This window comes from Mus musculus, chromosome 3, assembly GCF_000001635.26.
Source record: "Mus musculus strain C57BL/6J chromosome 3, GRCm38.p6 C57BL/6J".
Lineage (NCBI taxonomy): Eukaryota > Metazoa > Chordata > Mammalia > Rodentia > Muridae > Mus > Mus musculus.
Window position 1 is genome coordinate 134,826,422 of NC_000069.6, and position 18,502 is coordinate 134,844,923.

Below are 18,502 nucleotides of genomic sequence, written 5' to 3' on the forward strand. Positions count from 1 at the left end.
AACAGCTTGGCTACCAACAGTATTCATTAGCTTGATGGGAGCATTCCAGAACTCAAAAACAAGAAATGAATCAGTATTATTGCAATAACAAAGAAAGAAGTGTAAATAAAGGACCAACAGATCTGACACTGATAAGATAAAAATATTTCAACACAGGGGAATAAACCAAATATTCTGACAAGGAATTGTGTGCAAGAGATGTCAAATTGAAGGTTACTGACAGAGAAATAAATCTGGAATTTAGAGAAAATTTTCCTTTCCAAACAGCAGTTCCTCCACTAGCCAGCAGCATTACCTGAAATACTATCTTATTATGTTCATTTTAGGAAGGCCTGCTAAAATAAAATTTCACAAATGAAATATATGACACTGTGTCAACCGGTTAAGACAGGAAATAATAACACCTAAGTGTTCATTCTCTCTTATATATGGTTGACAAACAGCTAGACCCCATTTCCATTCTAAGCAAAAATGTGGCTAGCAAATAAAGCCTGGTCGAAATATACTCTAGATGTAATACTTCATAATAAAATGCATAAAAGCTTCTTGACCATTAGCAGTAAGTAGTAATATTCACATAAATGATAGAATGCTTCATTCTACTTATGTAATTAGATCATTTTAGTTTGCAAACAGGTAGAGCCTATTAACATCTCAAGTGGTGCTGTCTCCCACTTTGGCTGTGTTTTCTGACAATCTCTTATCTTACCTATGCATGAGGTACACACAGGTCATGCACGGATGCTCAAAGGTTTCAAATCCCAGGTCCTGTTCACAGAGTTTGCTTCTGATGTTCTACCACTCACTCTGTGTTTCAACTGAAGTTTGTAAGATAAGAGAAGGAAGAACATATATTTTTTAAAAAGCAGGTGAGTGGGCTCAGATAACAGCAGGACTGGGGATCTGAAGCTACTTTTTATCTTCAAAACCCTTTACACACACACACACACACACACACAAACACACACACACACTCACACACACACACACACACACACACTCACTCACTCACACACACCACACACACTCACACACACACACACACACACATCTGTAATTTATGACATTCTGTATTTCAAGAACATATTCCATCCTCACAAAGTAATATACTATGATAAGTTGAAAGAATCCCAAGAACCTCTGGTTTTTAGCATTCTTCCATGCTTTTAAATATTCCAATATATGTCTGTATCTTTCTTTGTCTACTGCTTAGACTATAGGCTCCACCGTGCCTGGCTACTTTCATGCCCCGTTCCCAGTACCTGGCATAGCATGCGGGAGGAAATGTTTACAACTGAATCTTCCTACACCTGTTCAGAGATTAATCAACAAGGTTTGATACATTTCCTAAGATGTCTACAGAAGTACAAACCATTGTCTGTGGTTTCTACTCCACAAAGCGCTCTCAGTCACCAACTTTCATCAAGCTCAGAAGCCGGGCCAACAGGTCGGCTTGGAAATTAATGGTTAAGTTCTGAGCACAGATGTCTGGAGCCACACAAGCACAGGCACACACTCACATTCCCTACTGGGTGCGTTTTGCATAGATATTTTTGCCCACGGTTTTAAGAACATTTACATTCTGAGTGCTGGGACATTTACTAATCTGAGAAGCATATTCCAGGACAGAAGTGTGGATCTATTTGAGGGGACTAGAAGCAAAGCAAGAAGTGGGTGGGGGCTGGGCATGGTGGCGCACGCCTTTAATCCCAGCACTCGGGAGGCAGAGGCAGGCGGATTTCTGAGTTCGAGGCCAGCCTGGTCTACAAAGAGTGAGGTCCAGGACAGCCAGGGCTACACAGAGAAACCCTGTCTCGAAAAGCCAAAAAAAAAAAAAAAAAAAAAAAAAAAGTGAGGGGGGGTACAGATTTCCAGTGACAAGAGTAAGGAGTCATGCGGGGAGTGGTGGCACACGCCTTTAATCCCAGCACTTGGGAGGCAGAGGCAGGTGGATTTCTAAATTCAAGGCCAGCCTGGTCTACAGAGTGAGTTCCAGGACAGCCAGGGCAATACAGAGAAACCCTGTGTCGAAAAACAAACAAACAAACAAACAAAAACCAAAAACCAAAAAGAAAAAAAAAATCGGAGTCGAAAGAAAATGGGTAAACACTGAAAGTGGGAGCAAGAAAAGGAATCTCAGACGGAAAATATAAACAGGACCCAAATGTTGAATTAAATCCCAAAGCCAGCGACACGGAAGTATAGTTGGCTACCACATTCCTACACACTGTCTCCAAATTCACCTGTCATCTTGCTTTCTACTCCCTAGCTCTCCCTAGTGAACAGTCGTTTCAGGAAAATAGATCTTACTCTAAAACTCAGAGCAATTCCTAAAGTTAAAAAAAGGGAAGACAGTCTCAGAAAGACTGTGATTCCAGGGAGAAAGCACATCTTTCCTGTGCTGTCAGCTGTCAGCTGCCAGGGAAGGAGCAGAGAAGGGATGAAACCCAGAGTGTGGACTAGAGAAGCAGGAGCTTGCTGGGTGGGGAGCAAGGAGGAGGTGTTCCGCCAGTCTTGCAACCCGCGACGTCACGGAAGCTGGGGACTCCTGGAGACTATAAAGCGTGCCTTCAGCGCAGATCTCAGCTCTCCTGCTGCTGCCTGGGAGCTCCTCCCTGGCAGGACCCAAGCGAGGAGTCTGGTTCTTTCCTGCCCAGCAAACTCCCAGGAGTGAGGCTCCAGCTCTGCAGCCTTTGCCCCACAACCGCATCCCAGGGGGGCGGAACCATCCATCACTGCCGGCTACCAGGTAGTGCCCCAAAACAACGTGCCCAGGGAGTGAAGAACTTCAAGGGAGCGGGCTCCTGCTGGCCTCCGGAGTGTGACAGGTCCCCAGCTGCAGACGCTGGCCATGGCCTCGGTTCCCACCGGCGAAAACTGGACGGACGGGACGGCGGGCGTGGGGTCCCATACAGGGAATCTGAGCGCTGCGCTGGGGATCACTGAGTGGCTTGCGCTCCAGGCTGGCAACTTCTCCTCCGCGCTGGGCTTGCCAGTGACATCCCAGGCACCTTCCCAAGTCCGGGCCAACCTGACGAACCAGTTCGTGCAGCCCTCCTGGCGAATCGCGCTCTGGTCGCTGGCCTATGGCTTAGTGGTGGCGGTGGCAGTCTTCGGAAACCTCATCGTTATTTGGATCATCTTGGCCCACAAGCGCATGAGGACCGTCACCAACTATTTCCTGGTAAACCTGGCTTTCTCCGACGCCTCCGTGGCTGCCTTCAACACCTTGGTCAATTTCATCTATGGTGTTCACAGCGAGTGGTACTTTGGCGCCAACTACTGCCGCTTCCAGAACTTCTTTCCCATCACAGCGGTGTTTGCCAGCATCTACTCTATGACAGCCATTGCAGTGGACAGGTAAGGGGAGGAGGGGACAAGAAGTGGGTGAGGCAAGGAGAGGGGAGCAAAATGGGGCAAACAGTCAGTCAGTAGCAGTATAAAACAAACGATGACCCAACGGGATTTTAAAGGTATAGGAACTGTGAACCATTTTCTGTTCACATGACCTCTCCCTCTCCAGTCCTGACTCCCTGGCATTTGGGCATCTGGAGAGACGGCAGAAGGCAAATGAGAGCTGTGGAGATCCATCATTCCAAGTAGGCAGTCAGCTGGATGACTGAACTAATGTTTAGAATTCGTGTTCCGAGGAAAATTGTCTTGTCTTCTTTTTCTCTGTTGTCTAGTCACTATGCTGGTTAAGAAACTTACAAAGAGCCACCCACCCACTCCCCTTCTTTCTGGAGAAGCGGTCAGTCTCTGCTCTCTACACGTGACCCAAAGTCAGCTCTCTCCTGCCATCACTACTGGTGTCCAACAGAGGCAGCAAGCTCTTGCTAAAACTCTTGTCAGTTTCCATTTCATTCTTGGCTAGAATTAAAGTCTAGTAATCTAAGGAAGACTATTGTGCCTGGAAGCATGTAAGTGAATTTTTCAGAAGATATAAAAATTACACCCACAGAATAAGTGGTTACACACACACACACGTGTGTGTGTGTGTGTATACATATATCTATATATGTGTATATGTGTGTGTATACCTGTATATATATTATATGTATATGTGTGTGTGTGTGTGTGTGTGTGTGTGTACACACACACACGAACACACACACGAACACACACACAGGGAGTATGTTTCTCACCTAAGGTAGAAACTCCGAAACGTTTAAGTAACTAAATGCTTACTGAGTCTCAAATCTTTGTTACAGTATTCAAGTTTTTACAAACTCTCCATGCATTTGCTTCCTCTTATAGAACACTAGGAAATGTATGTACATGCTTATAGAAACACTGATGAGCCCTTATCTGCCAATGAAAGATGGTTCCATTTAAATTCGATGTTATGATGAAGATGAACAGTACATATCGACGTAATTCTGCAATCCCCTTAGTGATTGACACTTGCCTGGGACTTAATGCCTATTTAGCAGTCTCAACTTCTGTGAAAAGATTGCTCTTTTACATTAATGAAGTTATTATAAAGTCAAAAGGACTTAATAAATATTAATTATTTCTATATTCACCTAGCATTATGAGAAAAAAAAATCTTGTTTTTTTTGAAATATTGAACAAAGAATTTTTAATAGCATAAAGCTATAAAAATATTTCACTTGCCAAGTCCACAGTGCTAACCTGAAGGAACAGTGTATGTCTCTAATTAGGATAAACAAACATAAAGAAAACCACTTTTTAAAGGTCTTCAATACTATATTGTCACTTTCCCCTCTAGCTCTGATCTTTTGCACATCTCTGCTGGGGATAAACTTGGAGGCCAAGACTGAACAAAATCGTGTTTGGGAAACTGAAATTTCCCTTAAACCTTGCCTCACAGAGATAGAGCAAATGTTTCCTGGGGTTTGCAGATCATTCTGATTTGTTCTTGTTTCTTTTTAAACAGATTTCTCATATTTGAGTTTTTATTGTTGTCTTGGGGAAAGATGTGTTAGTATATGATGCCATGAATAATCAATATCTTCTTTAAGTCTTAATGAGGCAACGTACAATTTGATGGGAATTCTAGTGTGTGTCAAATTTGCTTCTGAGGAGGAAACAATTTATTTTTTAGTTTTACCTGGCTCACACTTCTGATGTAACTTTGGGGTTAGCATAACTGATAATGCAGAGCAACTTTGTCATGTTGAGTACTTGGAAATATCGTTGATTCATTACTTCTTCTTCTTCATTTATTTCACAGAAAACATCATAAACCTAAATCTAAATAAAAGCCCCACAGCACACATTCTGCTGTGAAATCAAAGTGAGCTCAATTGTCTGCAAATTGCCTTTCTGAAATAAAACATTTGGTTATGGCACACCTCTTTAAAAATGCGAAACCTTTCCAAGACCATGTGGAGGAGCCAAGATGCAAACCATGTCAGTTTGATCAGGGCTGTGCCCCTCTGAGTGTCTATGCCATTGTGCCTGGTTACCTGTGAAGCCTGGAATTAGCTAGACTAGGATTACCTTTAGAGAACTGTTGGAATCTCGAACTTGTTTATACACTGAGCCTTACATGAAAACACGTAACAAGTTTTTTGTTACCTGTGTTTTAGTAGAGAGTGTAGGAGGTAGAAAATTATTAATAGAACAGATTAAAAATTGCGGATCTCTTTTGCTTAAACTGTTATTGAAAAGAATACTCTTATCTGAGCAGACAAATGATTTAAAAACTATATGTGTGAAGAAACCCTATCTGAGATAGCTTTTATATCAGAGAGTACAACAGTTAGTCAAATTCCTTTTTGCCACTCCATGGACCCTTTCAACGATGGTATTATATCAAACACAGACTAGGAACTGACTCTGTAGCTTAGCCCTATCATAAGATAAACTTTGCAAGAATAGTCCTTCTGAGGCATCATGGATTCTCAGGTTACAATTTCGAGGACATACTGCTGCGTGTAGCTGACATCATTACTAACAATGTATTTACCCAGAATGTATAGTTTCCTGTATAATTAATGCTTTCTTAAAATAACTATAAAAATAAATAATATGCAAAATGTTCCAATTCATAAAGGACATGCCCAACCAGAGGCTGTCAGGCTTCATGCATCCCAGGGTAGCTGGGTATGTGGCTCAATACTTTTGGAAATGACAGTCAGCATCACTAATATAATATAAACTGGTTTATATGATTGTACCCTGATTGGAAAGCACATTCATTTTAATCTGTTTCTTTACCTAAATTAAAAGATCCCCCGAGTGTGGACTGAGAATAAATTTTGATTTAAGCATACGGCTTTCCATCAACTGCAGCAAATGTTCACAAGAAAACACAGGCTTGAAAAAGGCTGTTCCCTTAATAAGCAACAGGCAGTAATGATCACATATTTATTTGATAAAAAAAAATGTGTCTTTTTGAAATGCATTCTGCACTAATAGCATTGATTTCTTTTTCCACTTTGTAAATAACTCCACCAAAATCGTGGATGTGACATCACAGGTGTTAGTTTTCTACTGACATGTGGTACTTACTACATTATTAGCAATTCCTGAAAGCCTGTTTTGTTGCCTGAAAGACCACTTCTCTATCGTCATCGCCACCTTGATACCCAGATCCCAAGTGAAAGGTATAATTACTTCTTCTACCGATCTGAATATCGTTATCTCCAAATTGCCTTTCTGAAACAAAACATTTGGTTATAGCACACCTCTTTAAAAATACAAAACCTTTCCAAGATCATGTTGAGGAGCCAAGATGCAAACCATTTATTAGGGCTGTGCCCCTCTGAGTGTCTATGCTATTGTGCCTGGTTACCTGTGAAGCCTGGAATTAGCTAGACTAGGATTAGCTTTAGAGAACTGTTGGAATCTCGAACTTGTTTAAACACTGAGCATTGCATGAAACATGTAACAAGTTTTTTGTTACCTGTGTTTTAGTAGAGAGTGTAGGAGGTAGAAAATTATTAATAGAACAGTTAATGCAATAAATTTTGATTTCTGCTCATTTATTGCATATAGCACTTAATTTAGGGAAGTGAATAGGCAGTAAATATTTTCTTCCATTTTCTAGACATGTATTTTGAAATTAAGTTAGAAATTTCAGTAAGTTTTATTAACATAGTAAAGGATTACCTGAGCATTCATGATCTTGTTTGATCTGAATATGAAAGTAACTTTATAAAATTCAACTCACTGTTTCTTCCTGGTAAACGTAAAGGAGTTGATTTCATATGTTTTATGTAACTGTTCAAAAACAAAGTCACAGCAAACAATAGTTTATGTTCTTTAGACTCAAAAATGGCCAAAATTCATAATTATTGAAAGGAACACTTAAATGAACCAAGAAATAGTATTTATCCAAATAAGTAAAAAAAAAAAATCAACCTATTTGCTATCTTCTGTTATACTATTTTATAAAATTAATTCATGCAAATTATTCATAAAGTGTTTAGGGAGGATTTTTAAGACAGATTCAACAAATGGCAATATTGGAAAATAGTGAAGAGCTGATCTCATAGCTGACTCTAAGTGTATGAAAAACTTTACATTATTGCTAAAGAAAATATAGGTTTAATGTCTTTGCAAATGTTTCTAGAAATCTTTTTATCTTTCTGAGTGAAGAGCTCTGAGCCACCTTTACTCTACTCTCAGGGAAAGAAAGCCACATTCTCTGCAGTTACAGTCATTTATCACTATAACTGTTATTCCAGTAACACGCGATTCATTACTTAGTCCATAAGGTGAATTTGATGTTCAGCATAAGATCAATCACTTAATATCATCAAATTACTTACAAAATAGTAATTAAAGCTATGTTTTGAGTAATATTACTTTCAGGAAATATCATAACCCTTGTGTTCTCCTGTACTTCTTTTATAAGCACTTTAAAGGCCTTTTTGTATATAGAAATTATGGGTTAATGATTATAGAAATGATGGTTAATGGTAAAAGTTCTGTTACAGTGCCAAGTTTTTAAAGATTTATTTGTGTGTGTGTGTGTGTGTGTGTGTGTGTGTGTGAGAGAGAGAGAGAGAGAGAGAGAGAGTGTGTGTGTGAGACGTGTGTGTGATGGGTATGTGTGTCACGTGTGTATGTCACGGGTGTGTGTGTGTGACGTGTGTGTGACGTGTGTGTGTGTGTCACGGGTATGTGTGTCACATGTGTGTGTCATGCGTGTGTTTGTCACGTGTATGTGATGGGTGTGTGTGTCACGTGTGTGTGACATGTGCCCACAAAGGCCAGAGGCACTGAATCCCTGGGTTCTGGGAATTTAACTCAGCAAGCACTCAAATGTTGAGCCATCTCACCAAGCCATAATTGCAAAATTCTTACAAAATTTATCATGGGTGTGAACCAAAAGCAACAAATGCATATTAATTCATTAGATGAATAAGTAAGGTCAGTGCATCTAAGCTACATTCAGGTATTTATTATGTAATAAGAACTCCAGTCTGTGCCATGGTTACACTAACAACAGTAGGTAGCATACCCAACCCCCTTCCAGCTATGCATTAAATGGGCAGCATTGCTTGCTGCCCTCCAGTGGGTACAGCTTTCAAAAACAAGTCCTTAATATAGAGCGTGTTATACCAATTCGACCCTAATGCAAAACAAAGAGAGAGACGTAAAACATTAACGAAAAATAAATTATTAAATAAAAATATCTAGCAAGCATCAATCCTATCCATTGCTGGTATTCAAAATTTGTGTTTCCTTATCAGCTATTTGCTCATTAAGGCACTCAACCCCCATTTCTTTTCCTATTTCTATTCAAAGAGTCCTATGATAAGTCCCAGCAGGCATGTCAGTTCTCTGACCTTCCTGGCCATTCAGCGGGGCTCATCCAAGGGCTTCTGCCTGCAAGTCTCACCTCAGTTTCCAGTTCACTTGGCCCCTTCCTTCTTCCCTGACTGCATTTCTGAAACTCTCCCTCCATGTAACAGCTGCATTTTAAGCTCTTCATTTCCAAACACTGAATCTGTTTCTTTTCTTTCTTTCTTTCTTTCTTTCTTTCTTTCTTTCTTTCTTTCTTTCTTTCTTTCTTTCTTTCTTTTCTTGTTTGTGTAAGAGATATCTCATCCAAACCTGGGCTTACATTTATCACTTTGGAACAAAATGGTTGGTCTATTCGTTATCTATAACTAGTTTTCTTCAGATTATACATTGTACACAGATATAATGCAAGTACATATATATTAATTAAATTAGTTAAAAATTGGGTGTGAAGAAAAATAATGTGTGTATACATGCATATATATATGTGTGTATATATATATATATATATATATATACATATATACACACATATATATATGCTACATCTTTGCAAACAAAGTATGATTAGGATAATGTAACACTGTTTATCAGAGAAAAGAGTCCTAATCCCTTGGAAAACTTCACTATCAAATATTCTTCTGTTACTTGGTCTCATATTTGAGGCTTTTTTGATGTTCTAACAACCTACATTTCTTGATAACAATATACAAAAGTAAACAAATTAGTAACATGGCTGACATTGTCCATTCACAGAGTGCACACGTGCATCAAGTGCTGAAGGGTCTCTGATACTTGGTTTTGAGGAATGTATTGTCAAAGGGACAGCATCTAGAAAGTCCCAGATGCCAGGGAAGCAAAAGGCTCCCAGGACCCACCAGGGATGACATTGGCTGAAATACACAAAAAAAGGAAAGATAGAACCTGTAGAGACCATATCAGTAGATAGGCACGGCCCCCAGATGAGGGATGGTGCCATCTACCCATCTCAAAATTTTTAACTCAGGATTGTTCCTATCTAAAGAAAATACAGGGACAAAATAATGGAGCAGAGTCTGAAGGAAAGGACATCCAGAGATGGCTCCACCTAGGGATTCATCCCATTTTCAGACACCAAACCATGACACTATTGCTCATGCCAAGAAGTGCTTGCTGACCGGAGCCTGGTATAGCTGTCCCATGAGAGGCTCTGCCAGAGCATTACCAAATACAGATGCAGATACTCACAGTCAACCATCGAACTGAGTCTGGGGACCCTAATGGAAAAGGTAGGGGAAGGACTAAAGGAACTTAAAGAGATTGCAACCCCATAGGAAGAACAATATCAACTAACTGGACCCCCTAGAGCTCCCAGGGGCTAAACTACCAAGCAAAGAGTGCAAATGGAGGGACCCATGACTCCAGTTATATATGTAACAGAAGATGCCCTGTCTGGCATCAATGGGAAGGGAGGTGCTTGGTTCTGTGGAGGCTTCATACCCCAGCGTAAGGCAATGCTTAAGTGGTAAGGTGGGAAAGGGTGGGTGGGGGTGTTCCCTTGTAGAGGCAAAGGAGAAGGGAGGATGGGATGGGGGTTTGTGGAGGGGAAACCTGGAATTGGGACAACATTTGAAATGTAAATAAATAAAATAACCAAGGGAAAAATAAAGAAAAAAGGACAGCATCTTTTTCCAAAGCCATCGTTGATAGAAAGTATATACTCTATAGGTTTTATGTAGAGGTTCATCTTGGTGACAAAGGCATAGAACCAACCAGAACTCAGTAAAAAGCTCATGGAGCATTTGCAGTTTCTGGGTAATCTCATCTGACCCAAGGGCAAATGAAAAGGGGGACAAAGTACTGTTTTCTCTAGAAGTATGTGTCTTGCCTTCAGTTTGAACACAGCATGACAAGCAGGAAAATCAAGACCGTCGGGCAAGGCCAAACCATTCTAAACCATCTTCACTGTGGTCTCCGACTGCCATCCTGATGAATCCACTTTCCCATGGTAATATTGAAATTTGTTCACTGTTAAGAGTAGCATAATAAAAGTAGTGAAATAATAATTGTATGTTTGTAGTGTGTGTAGTGGGGGTGCTCTGTGTGTGTGTATGCATGTGCATGTGTATATGTGTGTGTTCCTTGTGATAGAATTTCTCTCTACAGTATATACTGGCCTGGAACTAATCTACACTGATGAAAGTCAGAGAAATGGGGATCTTCACCTCCATATCTAGCCAAATTTGAATTTTCATTGTTTTGGGTATGGAATCCAGTTTAGGTTACTTTATTATTCTCAAGAGTGGGACCTGTCCTGGGGTGTGGTAAACCTACCCAGGGCTCACATCCTTAAAGAAAACTTATCAACATAGAAACCTACAATTGTCCAAGGTGCAAAGAATCAGGTACTGTGGAATGTACAGGGAAAAATACATTCTGTGCCCCTCCTATGAAGGCTCAGAGATCACTGCAGAAGAAGAAATAGAAAGAACATAAGAGCCAGAGGTGATAGATGACTATAAAGATCTACAGTCTTCTGGACACAGTAGGGCAGCTGCACACATGCTCTCAAAGCACAAGAGCCATCAAGCACAAGGCACAGCAACTCAAGCAAGGAGAGAGCTGGGCAGAAGTTCCCTCCATAGCCAGTGAACTATTGGCAACTGTTCACTCTTGGGAAAGAATTGGTTTTCTCTAAGAGTGGAGTCTCTAAAATAAGTCAACTATACTCCAAGTGTGAAAGGCTACACCCAAGAATATTTAGGTTGGCCATCAGTTCTTATGTTTAGCTTCTTGATCTAAGTTCTGTGTAGATGATAGATATGAACCTTCCACATTTAACTATCACATTTCATTCTTCCACATATAACTATCCAATTTTACCAGCACCATTTGTTGATGATATTCTCTTCTCCCAGTGTGTGTTGTGGCTTCTTTATCAAAAGTCAAGTGGTCATAGGTTCTATGACCAATATATCTGTACCATGATGTTTCTATTACGATAGCTCTGTACCATAACTTGGTATCGGGGATGATGATACTTCAACAGTTTCTTCTATTCCAGGGATGTTTTAGATATCTCTTTTGTTTCACAATTCAGTGTACAAGCATTATTTCAACTTCTGTGAAAAACTGCTTTATAATTTTGATGCTATTGCACTGAAATCTATACATTGGGTTTTGTAGGGTAACCATTTTCACAATTTTAATCTTACTAACCCACAAGCATAAGAGTTCTTTCCATCTTCTAGTATCCTGTTCAGTTTTATTCTTTAGTGTCTTCGGGTTCTCATTATGTAAGTCTTTCACCCCCTTAGAATTGTTCCAATATATTTTTTGAGAGTACTGTGAAAGGGATTATTTCTCTGATTTATCCCTTGATATGTTTGCCATTTGCATACAGGAAGACTACTGATTTTTGCGTGCTAATTTTGAATTCTGCTACCTGGGTGAAAGGATTTACCAGCTCTGGGAGTTTTCTGGAATTGTTAGAAGCATTTATGTCGAGAACTAAATGCTTGGAAAATAAGGATAATTGATTTCTTTTCCTATTTGATTTACTTTCATCCATTGCATCTATCTTATTTCTCCAGATACAGAACCAAGCAGTGTATTGAACAGGATTTGAAAGTGAAATTTTAGTCCATTTTCTCATTTTTATAGAAATGCTTTGAATTTTTCTCCATTTTACATGATGTTGTCTGTGGCTTTGTTGTATATTGCCTTTATGATGCTGAGATGCTCTCACATACCCTAGATTGTTAAGGACATTTTTGACAAAGGGGCATAGGATTTTAGGCATGAATACAGCTCCCAGCCTCATAGAAGTTTGAAGATGTCTCCCTGGATTCTGTAGGAGAACCTAGAATTCTGAGTTGGATTTTGCACTTGTTGGTTCCGGGAAGTTAGTGGACATATGACTGACAGGGAGTCAAGGAAACTGGTCTGACTGGCATTCCTGGATTTCTGATCTGGACACTTCTCAGGGTCTGTGTAGAGAGTGTGGGTGACTGAGAGGAGCCTTATTTTCTTGCATATGCATTTCTTTATTTTAAAAACATAAGTTTAGTAGTGACAGTGAGTATAACTATATATAAGCAATAGGTTATTTTTCCACAAACTTACAAAAAACTGAAAGTTCACATGTCTGTTTTTATTCATCATGTCTCCAGTTTACTTCTAGAATGTCAAGCAATGACATTGGCTTTGCCTTTACAAATGACCCTGTGTATCCATTCCTACACACTTCTGAAATTATGAATTAAAATATGTAATGACATACAGTGTCCTATTTTCCACTTATTTTTATATAGTTATGGTTCAACTATTGGCTTATACATTTTTAGAAAAAAAAACAGACTAAAGAATTAAGGGAAAACTTTGTACTTGAAACACAATATGGCATTTGAAAATGAACAAATTTGTTGACACACATGTCATCCTCATTGTCAATGTCATCATCATCATCACCACCAATACCATCATTACTACCACCACCACCATCATCACCACTACCACCACTACCACCACCATCACCACCATCACCATCACCACTACCACCACCATCATCATCACCACCACCACCACCACCACCACCACCACCATCACCACCACCATCATCATCAATATCCTTTCATAATAAGCTTGCTTATTATGTACAATGCTTTTCATATTTACTAATTTTATTATCTCGCTTTCTGCTTCTATTAGCTGGTAATTGAGGATTATTACTCATTTTATTCCTCTCCTTGCTTTGTACATTTTTTGAGGTGTCATGTAACTTCAAATGATAGCATTTTATTCTATTTTAAGTTACATCCACTAAATTCATCTAACCTAGTACCTTACACTTTTTAATCTCATAAATTTGAATACTGAGGTAGAAAGACCATGATTCCCAGGTCAACTATGGCTATAATGAGTTTGAAGGCATCTTTTGCTTTATAACAGGACACCATCTAAACTATATCCACCAAAATATAATCCACTTACATTTTGTTATGATTGATGTAAAAATCTAGGCTGCTTAATACACAAATACCTTATCAACACCATCATTTCATAGAATATTTTCATCATCACAAAATAACTACTTCCAGCTATATTATATTCACACCCTCAACCTCTTTTGAACCCTAGCAGTAACTAATCCATTCTCCATTGCTTAGTCTTTCTGTGAAAAGGTCATATTAACATAAGCACTCAGTATATGATCTTTGATACTGGGTACTTTTGCTCACCAGAACATCTCTGGTATTAGCTAATGGACTGAATAGCTCACAAAGCTGTTCAAATATTCTTTTTATTGCATCCCATTATGCAGTTGTCCACTCTCTGTGGGCCATTTACAGTTTCCTAATTATGAGTAATTATAAGGAGAGCTGCTTTGAGCATCTCTGAGCCTTGGTCAACTTTCAGTTGAGCAAAATGTGGGCTTTTATTTCTGGGCTATCCATCTACACTACCACACTCTGAATGGAATGGAATGCTCTTTTCACAAGATTTAAGTCTTCTAATAGTTTCTTCTTTTGTATGTTTTTTTTTTCTGGAAACTTTGAATCCTATATGACTTTAGGGTGAGTTTCTGTTGAGGAATTGGATTGGGAAGGTTATAAGGATAATGTTACATGTTCTGATTTGGAGGACACTGTTGGTTAAAGACGATTGAACCTCCCAGTCCATCTTCATTTCTTGTGCTTCAATCATCCAGCTCCTCTTTACTTACTGTCACCAGTGCTTTGTAGACCTCAGTAAATGAGCATGGCATTCCTTTTTGTTAATTTTTATCTTAAGTGTTGTTTCTTAAATACCATTTTTAAACACACACACACACACACACACATATATATGTATATTATTTTGACCAGTCCATTTTTTTACCTCCATCCTGGTCAGCCCTCTCACAGTTCCTCATCCCATTTCTCTCCCTCATTCCCCGTCTCCAAGCGAATGTCTCTATCCCATTCCCATGCTAAAGTTCACTTTCAGATATTTCATAGCTAGTCTTCATTTTCGTCTCATCCTAACGTTTATCTGGTCTGATATTAGTATAGTCAGTCTGGTTCTTTTATTTTAACTCATTTATTCCAACGCTTGGAGAGGACTCTCTTCTCTGCTTCTACTTTCAACCCACTAGTCTATATAAGTTTAATTTTTAGTTCATGTGGATTTGAGACAAAATTTGATGTTCCTTTCTCTCAGCCCGAAGGACATCTTTTAGCATTTATTTAAGGTGGATATGCTTGAGCAAATCCTCTCAGTTCTGTTTATCTAAGAATTTCTCTAATTCCACTGGCAGTGCATATTTTATGTTTTACGTTCAAGTAGGTGGATCTTTTTCAGTAATGTACAAGATTGAGATCAAGGTAAGTGTTTATATATATATATATATATATATATGGAAGCCCAATTGTTTCAAAACACTTGGTGAAGTGACTGTCATTTGTCCATTTAGTCTCCTTTTCACCTGTGTGGAGAATCAATGAGGCATATTTCTGGAGGTCTATTTATGGACTCTTGATTTTGCTCCATTGATCTTTGTGTGTACCAAATCCCACAGGCTTGATTACTGAGCAGAGACTGGGTCCTGAAATCTGAAAGTGTGATTCACTCTACTTCAATCTTGTTTGCACTTATTTTTCTGTTCTTTCTCTCTCTCTCTCTCTCTCTCTCTCTCTCTCTCTCTCTTTCTCTCTCTCTCTCTCTCTCTCTCCATGTGAATTTCAGAATGAGCTCATGTAGTAACAACAAACTTTTACCTTATAATAACCACATTAAATCTGTTAGGTCAGTTTGAAGATTAACATTTATCAGGCTAAATCTTGCAGATGTTATCTCTCTTCATCATATTTAAGAATTTTTAAGGCAATAGTTTTTATTTCTCAAGGAAATAGATCCTGTTTCATTTTGTTGGATTTATGTGTAAACGTTTTTAGCATGTAAGATGATAGTTTGTTTGAAGTAGTTTATTGCTAATATATAACTATTCTTGATATTTTCTTTACTGATCCTTGATGAACTCACTAGTTAGTTTTAAGTAGAGACTTTGTGCACTTATTTGCATCACTAAAGTATTTTGCAAGAAGAATTTTTTTCCTTTGAACATATGTGTTTTCCAATCCTTGCTTGTGACTTTTTTCACCATAAACACAATATTGAATAAAGGTAATAAAGGTAGATATTCTTAAATTATCCTTATAATAGAGAAATGTACAGAATTTTATCATTGAACATATTATAATATTGAGATGCTATATACTATGAAATATTTAAGAAATTATTTTATGTTTTAATGTGCTGGAATTTATAATGCATGCATTTTTTTTACTTTATCAGATATGTTTTCTGTATCACTTGATGTTTTCAAATAGTTAGTTTAGATTAAGATAATTAATTTTTCAATAAAGTACAAGCCAAATATTTTATTAGTAGTATATTAGTAAGGGTTCTCTAAAAAAACAAATATGATAGAATTAAAGTCTCTATTAAAAAGGATTTATTAGATTGGCTGACAGGATGCTGTCTGGGTTGTTCAACAATGGCAAGCTCACACTGGAGAGCCTGAGAATCTTAGTGGTTTGGTCTACAAGACTGGATGTCTCAGCAGTTTCAACATGGCCCTGAAGGGGTAGAAAATTCTTTGGAGAGCTGCTGGTTTCCAGTCTGTGTTGAAAATCCATATAAGTTGCCTCTAATATTAATAAAAGAGTGCTATGGGAAACAGGATAAATGGCCTTTCCAGCAAGAGCAAGGGCAAACAGACACAAAGCAAAGTTTTCTTCTTCTGTGTTTTCTTAATCTGGGCTGTAGCAAAAAATAACACCCAGATTTAAGTTGGGTCCTTCAATTCCTCTGATTAAGTAATTTCCTCTTGGGTTTGTCCAGCAGCTTAGATTTTAATTGATTCTAGATGATGTCAAACCCAGAATAAAGATTACCTATCACAACTACAAATGATAGACATAATGTTGCCTAAATTGCTATAAACATTTACTAAATGTCCCTCTTCGGTTTCTGCTCTTGTGTTGTTGAAGTTTGGTGCTGGATTACAAGGTGGAGCCCAGGCATTACATCCCCCACTTGGCTGAACCTGAGCTACCATTTTGCCCACATGATAGACATAGGCAAAACAAGTGTATAGGTGGCCCCTATCTGAGTCATGTTTCATAGTTTAAGTCAGTTTTAAGTTTGCACCTTGTTTGCACATTATACACACAAACATCTACCATTTAGAGAAGCAGGGTTATGTGAGAGAGGGGTACAACATCTGAAATGTAAATAAATAAAATAACCAATAAAAAAGAAACTAGATGTGAAGGTTCATGGTAGTACTAATGCACAAGTGAATCTACATAAATAGAATAATTTAACTCATAAAAAACTTAACTGACATTGAAAGCACAAACTGCAAAGTGAGCCTCCAGTTTCAGAATGGCAATGCTGCCTGTATAGAAGTTCTTTGAGATGTGTATAGTACAGACTCAAGTGGAAACACAAGGATAATTTTGTGGGCTTCTATAAGAAAAGCTTCAAGATTGGCAAGGTGTAAAATCTAGGCTGCTGCCAGAGGAAAATGGAGATGAGAAGGAAAAAGCCATGTTGTTCCAGGGACATGGGTGTCAGTTCATGATGGGGCAGGGGAGTGACATGGGTGGCAGCCACACTGGTGGGACAGGGGAGTGGGGAAGAACACTTTGGAAAAAGCAGTTAGGAAGCCCAACATGATAAAAGCATTAGGGAAAGATCAAAGTGTTTGGGAAAGCATGGTTATAAAAGAGAGAGGAAGAAGAAAGAGCAAAGATAGGTTTTTCTGACTTCAGGCAAGCAGACCCTTACATGTCTGAAGTAGAAAAGAGTCTGCTAATTGAATTGATTTTGCCATCATTATTAAGCAAGTCTTGAGGAGTTGAGAGTCTTGCTTAGTGGTATAACTTACACTGAGCATGTTCATAACTCTAGAATTGACCCCACGAAACATGCAAATACATGTATAGACATATGCAGAGTTGAATTCCAAGAATAAATACTGTTTGTTAGTGGAATATGTCTCTGTCAAGTTGGGGTGGGGAGGAAGAGGAAGGGAAAGGCACACAGACAGACAGACAGACAGACAGACAGACAGAATCATATGAATGATTGGAATTTATATTAGGGCTTTGTGTTTAGTTCCATACTAAACGTTGGTTTGTAACATTATTTTTTACTGTCTATATCTGCCTTTGGCATCAGGCTAATATTAGCCTCTATACGAATCATATAGCGTCTCTAGTTTTTGATTATGTTACACTGTGCCTCATTTACTGTTATTTTCTTTGAATTTTTCATAGTGTCTGAGAGTGAACCCATCCACTCTTAGATGGGTAGGTAGATGTTTGACCAACATGGGCTTTGTTTTCAGGGAGCATCTATAGTATTAAGCAATTTCTCTATTTCTTCTCAGAAAATACCTCTAAAATTCTCTTCTGTTGTTGGAACACAACTCCACAGTAATATCATCTATATTTTTAGAATTTTATAGGTCACTTGCTCTTTCAAGAATTCCCATTATTACATTATCACCTTCAGGTATTTTTCCAAAGAGTCCACTGTCACATTCACAATTTTATTCTGTGGTTCTGTTGGGCCTTTATTGATTTTCTCTCATTTGATTTCCTTTCTTTCCTCTTACTGAATTCGCTTTTCTCTTACTGTTTTCTACTTTCTTAACCTTATAGCCTCTGTTTAAAGATTTTTTTATTTTCCTAATACTCAGCATTCAGTTCTAAGCTCTAAGTAGAAGAACCAGCGACATTGTCCACAGATT

At 38.5% G+C, this 18,502-nt stretch overlaps 1 protein-coding gene across 1 annotated transcript in view; it reads left to right on the forward strand.

Moving 5' to 3' along the window:
• The first annotated feature begins 2,585 nt into the window (after nt 1-2,585).
• Nucleotides 2,586-18,502, forward strand: part of Tacr3 (tachykinin receptor 3) — a 105,575-nt gene continuing 89,658 nt past the window's right edge. The window contains exon 1 of the mRNA NM_021382.6: nt 2,586-3,360. Within this exon, the coding sequence (NP_067357.1) occupies nt 2,852-3,360 (509 nt within the window). The 5' untranslated portion in view covers nt 2,586-2,851. The remainder of the gene's footprint in view (nt 3,361-18,502) is intronic.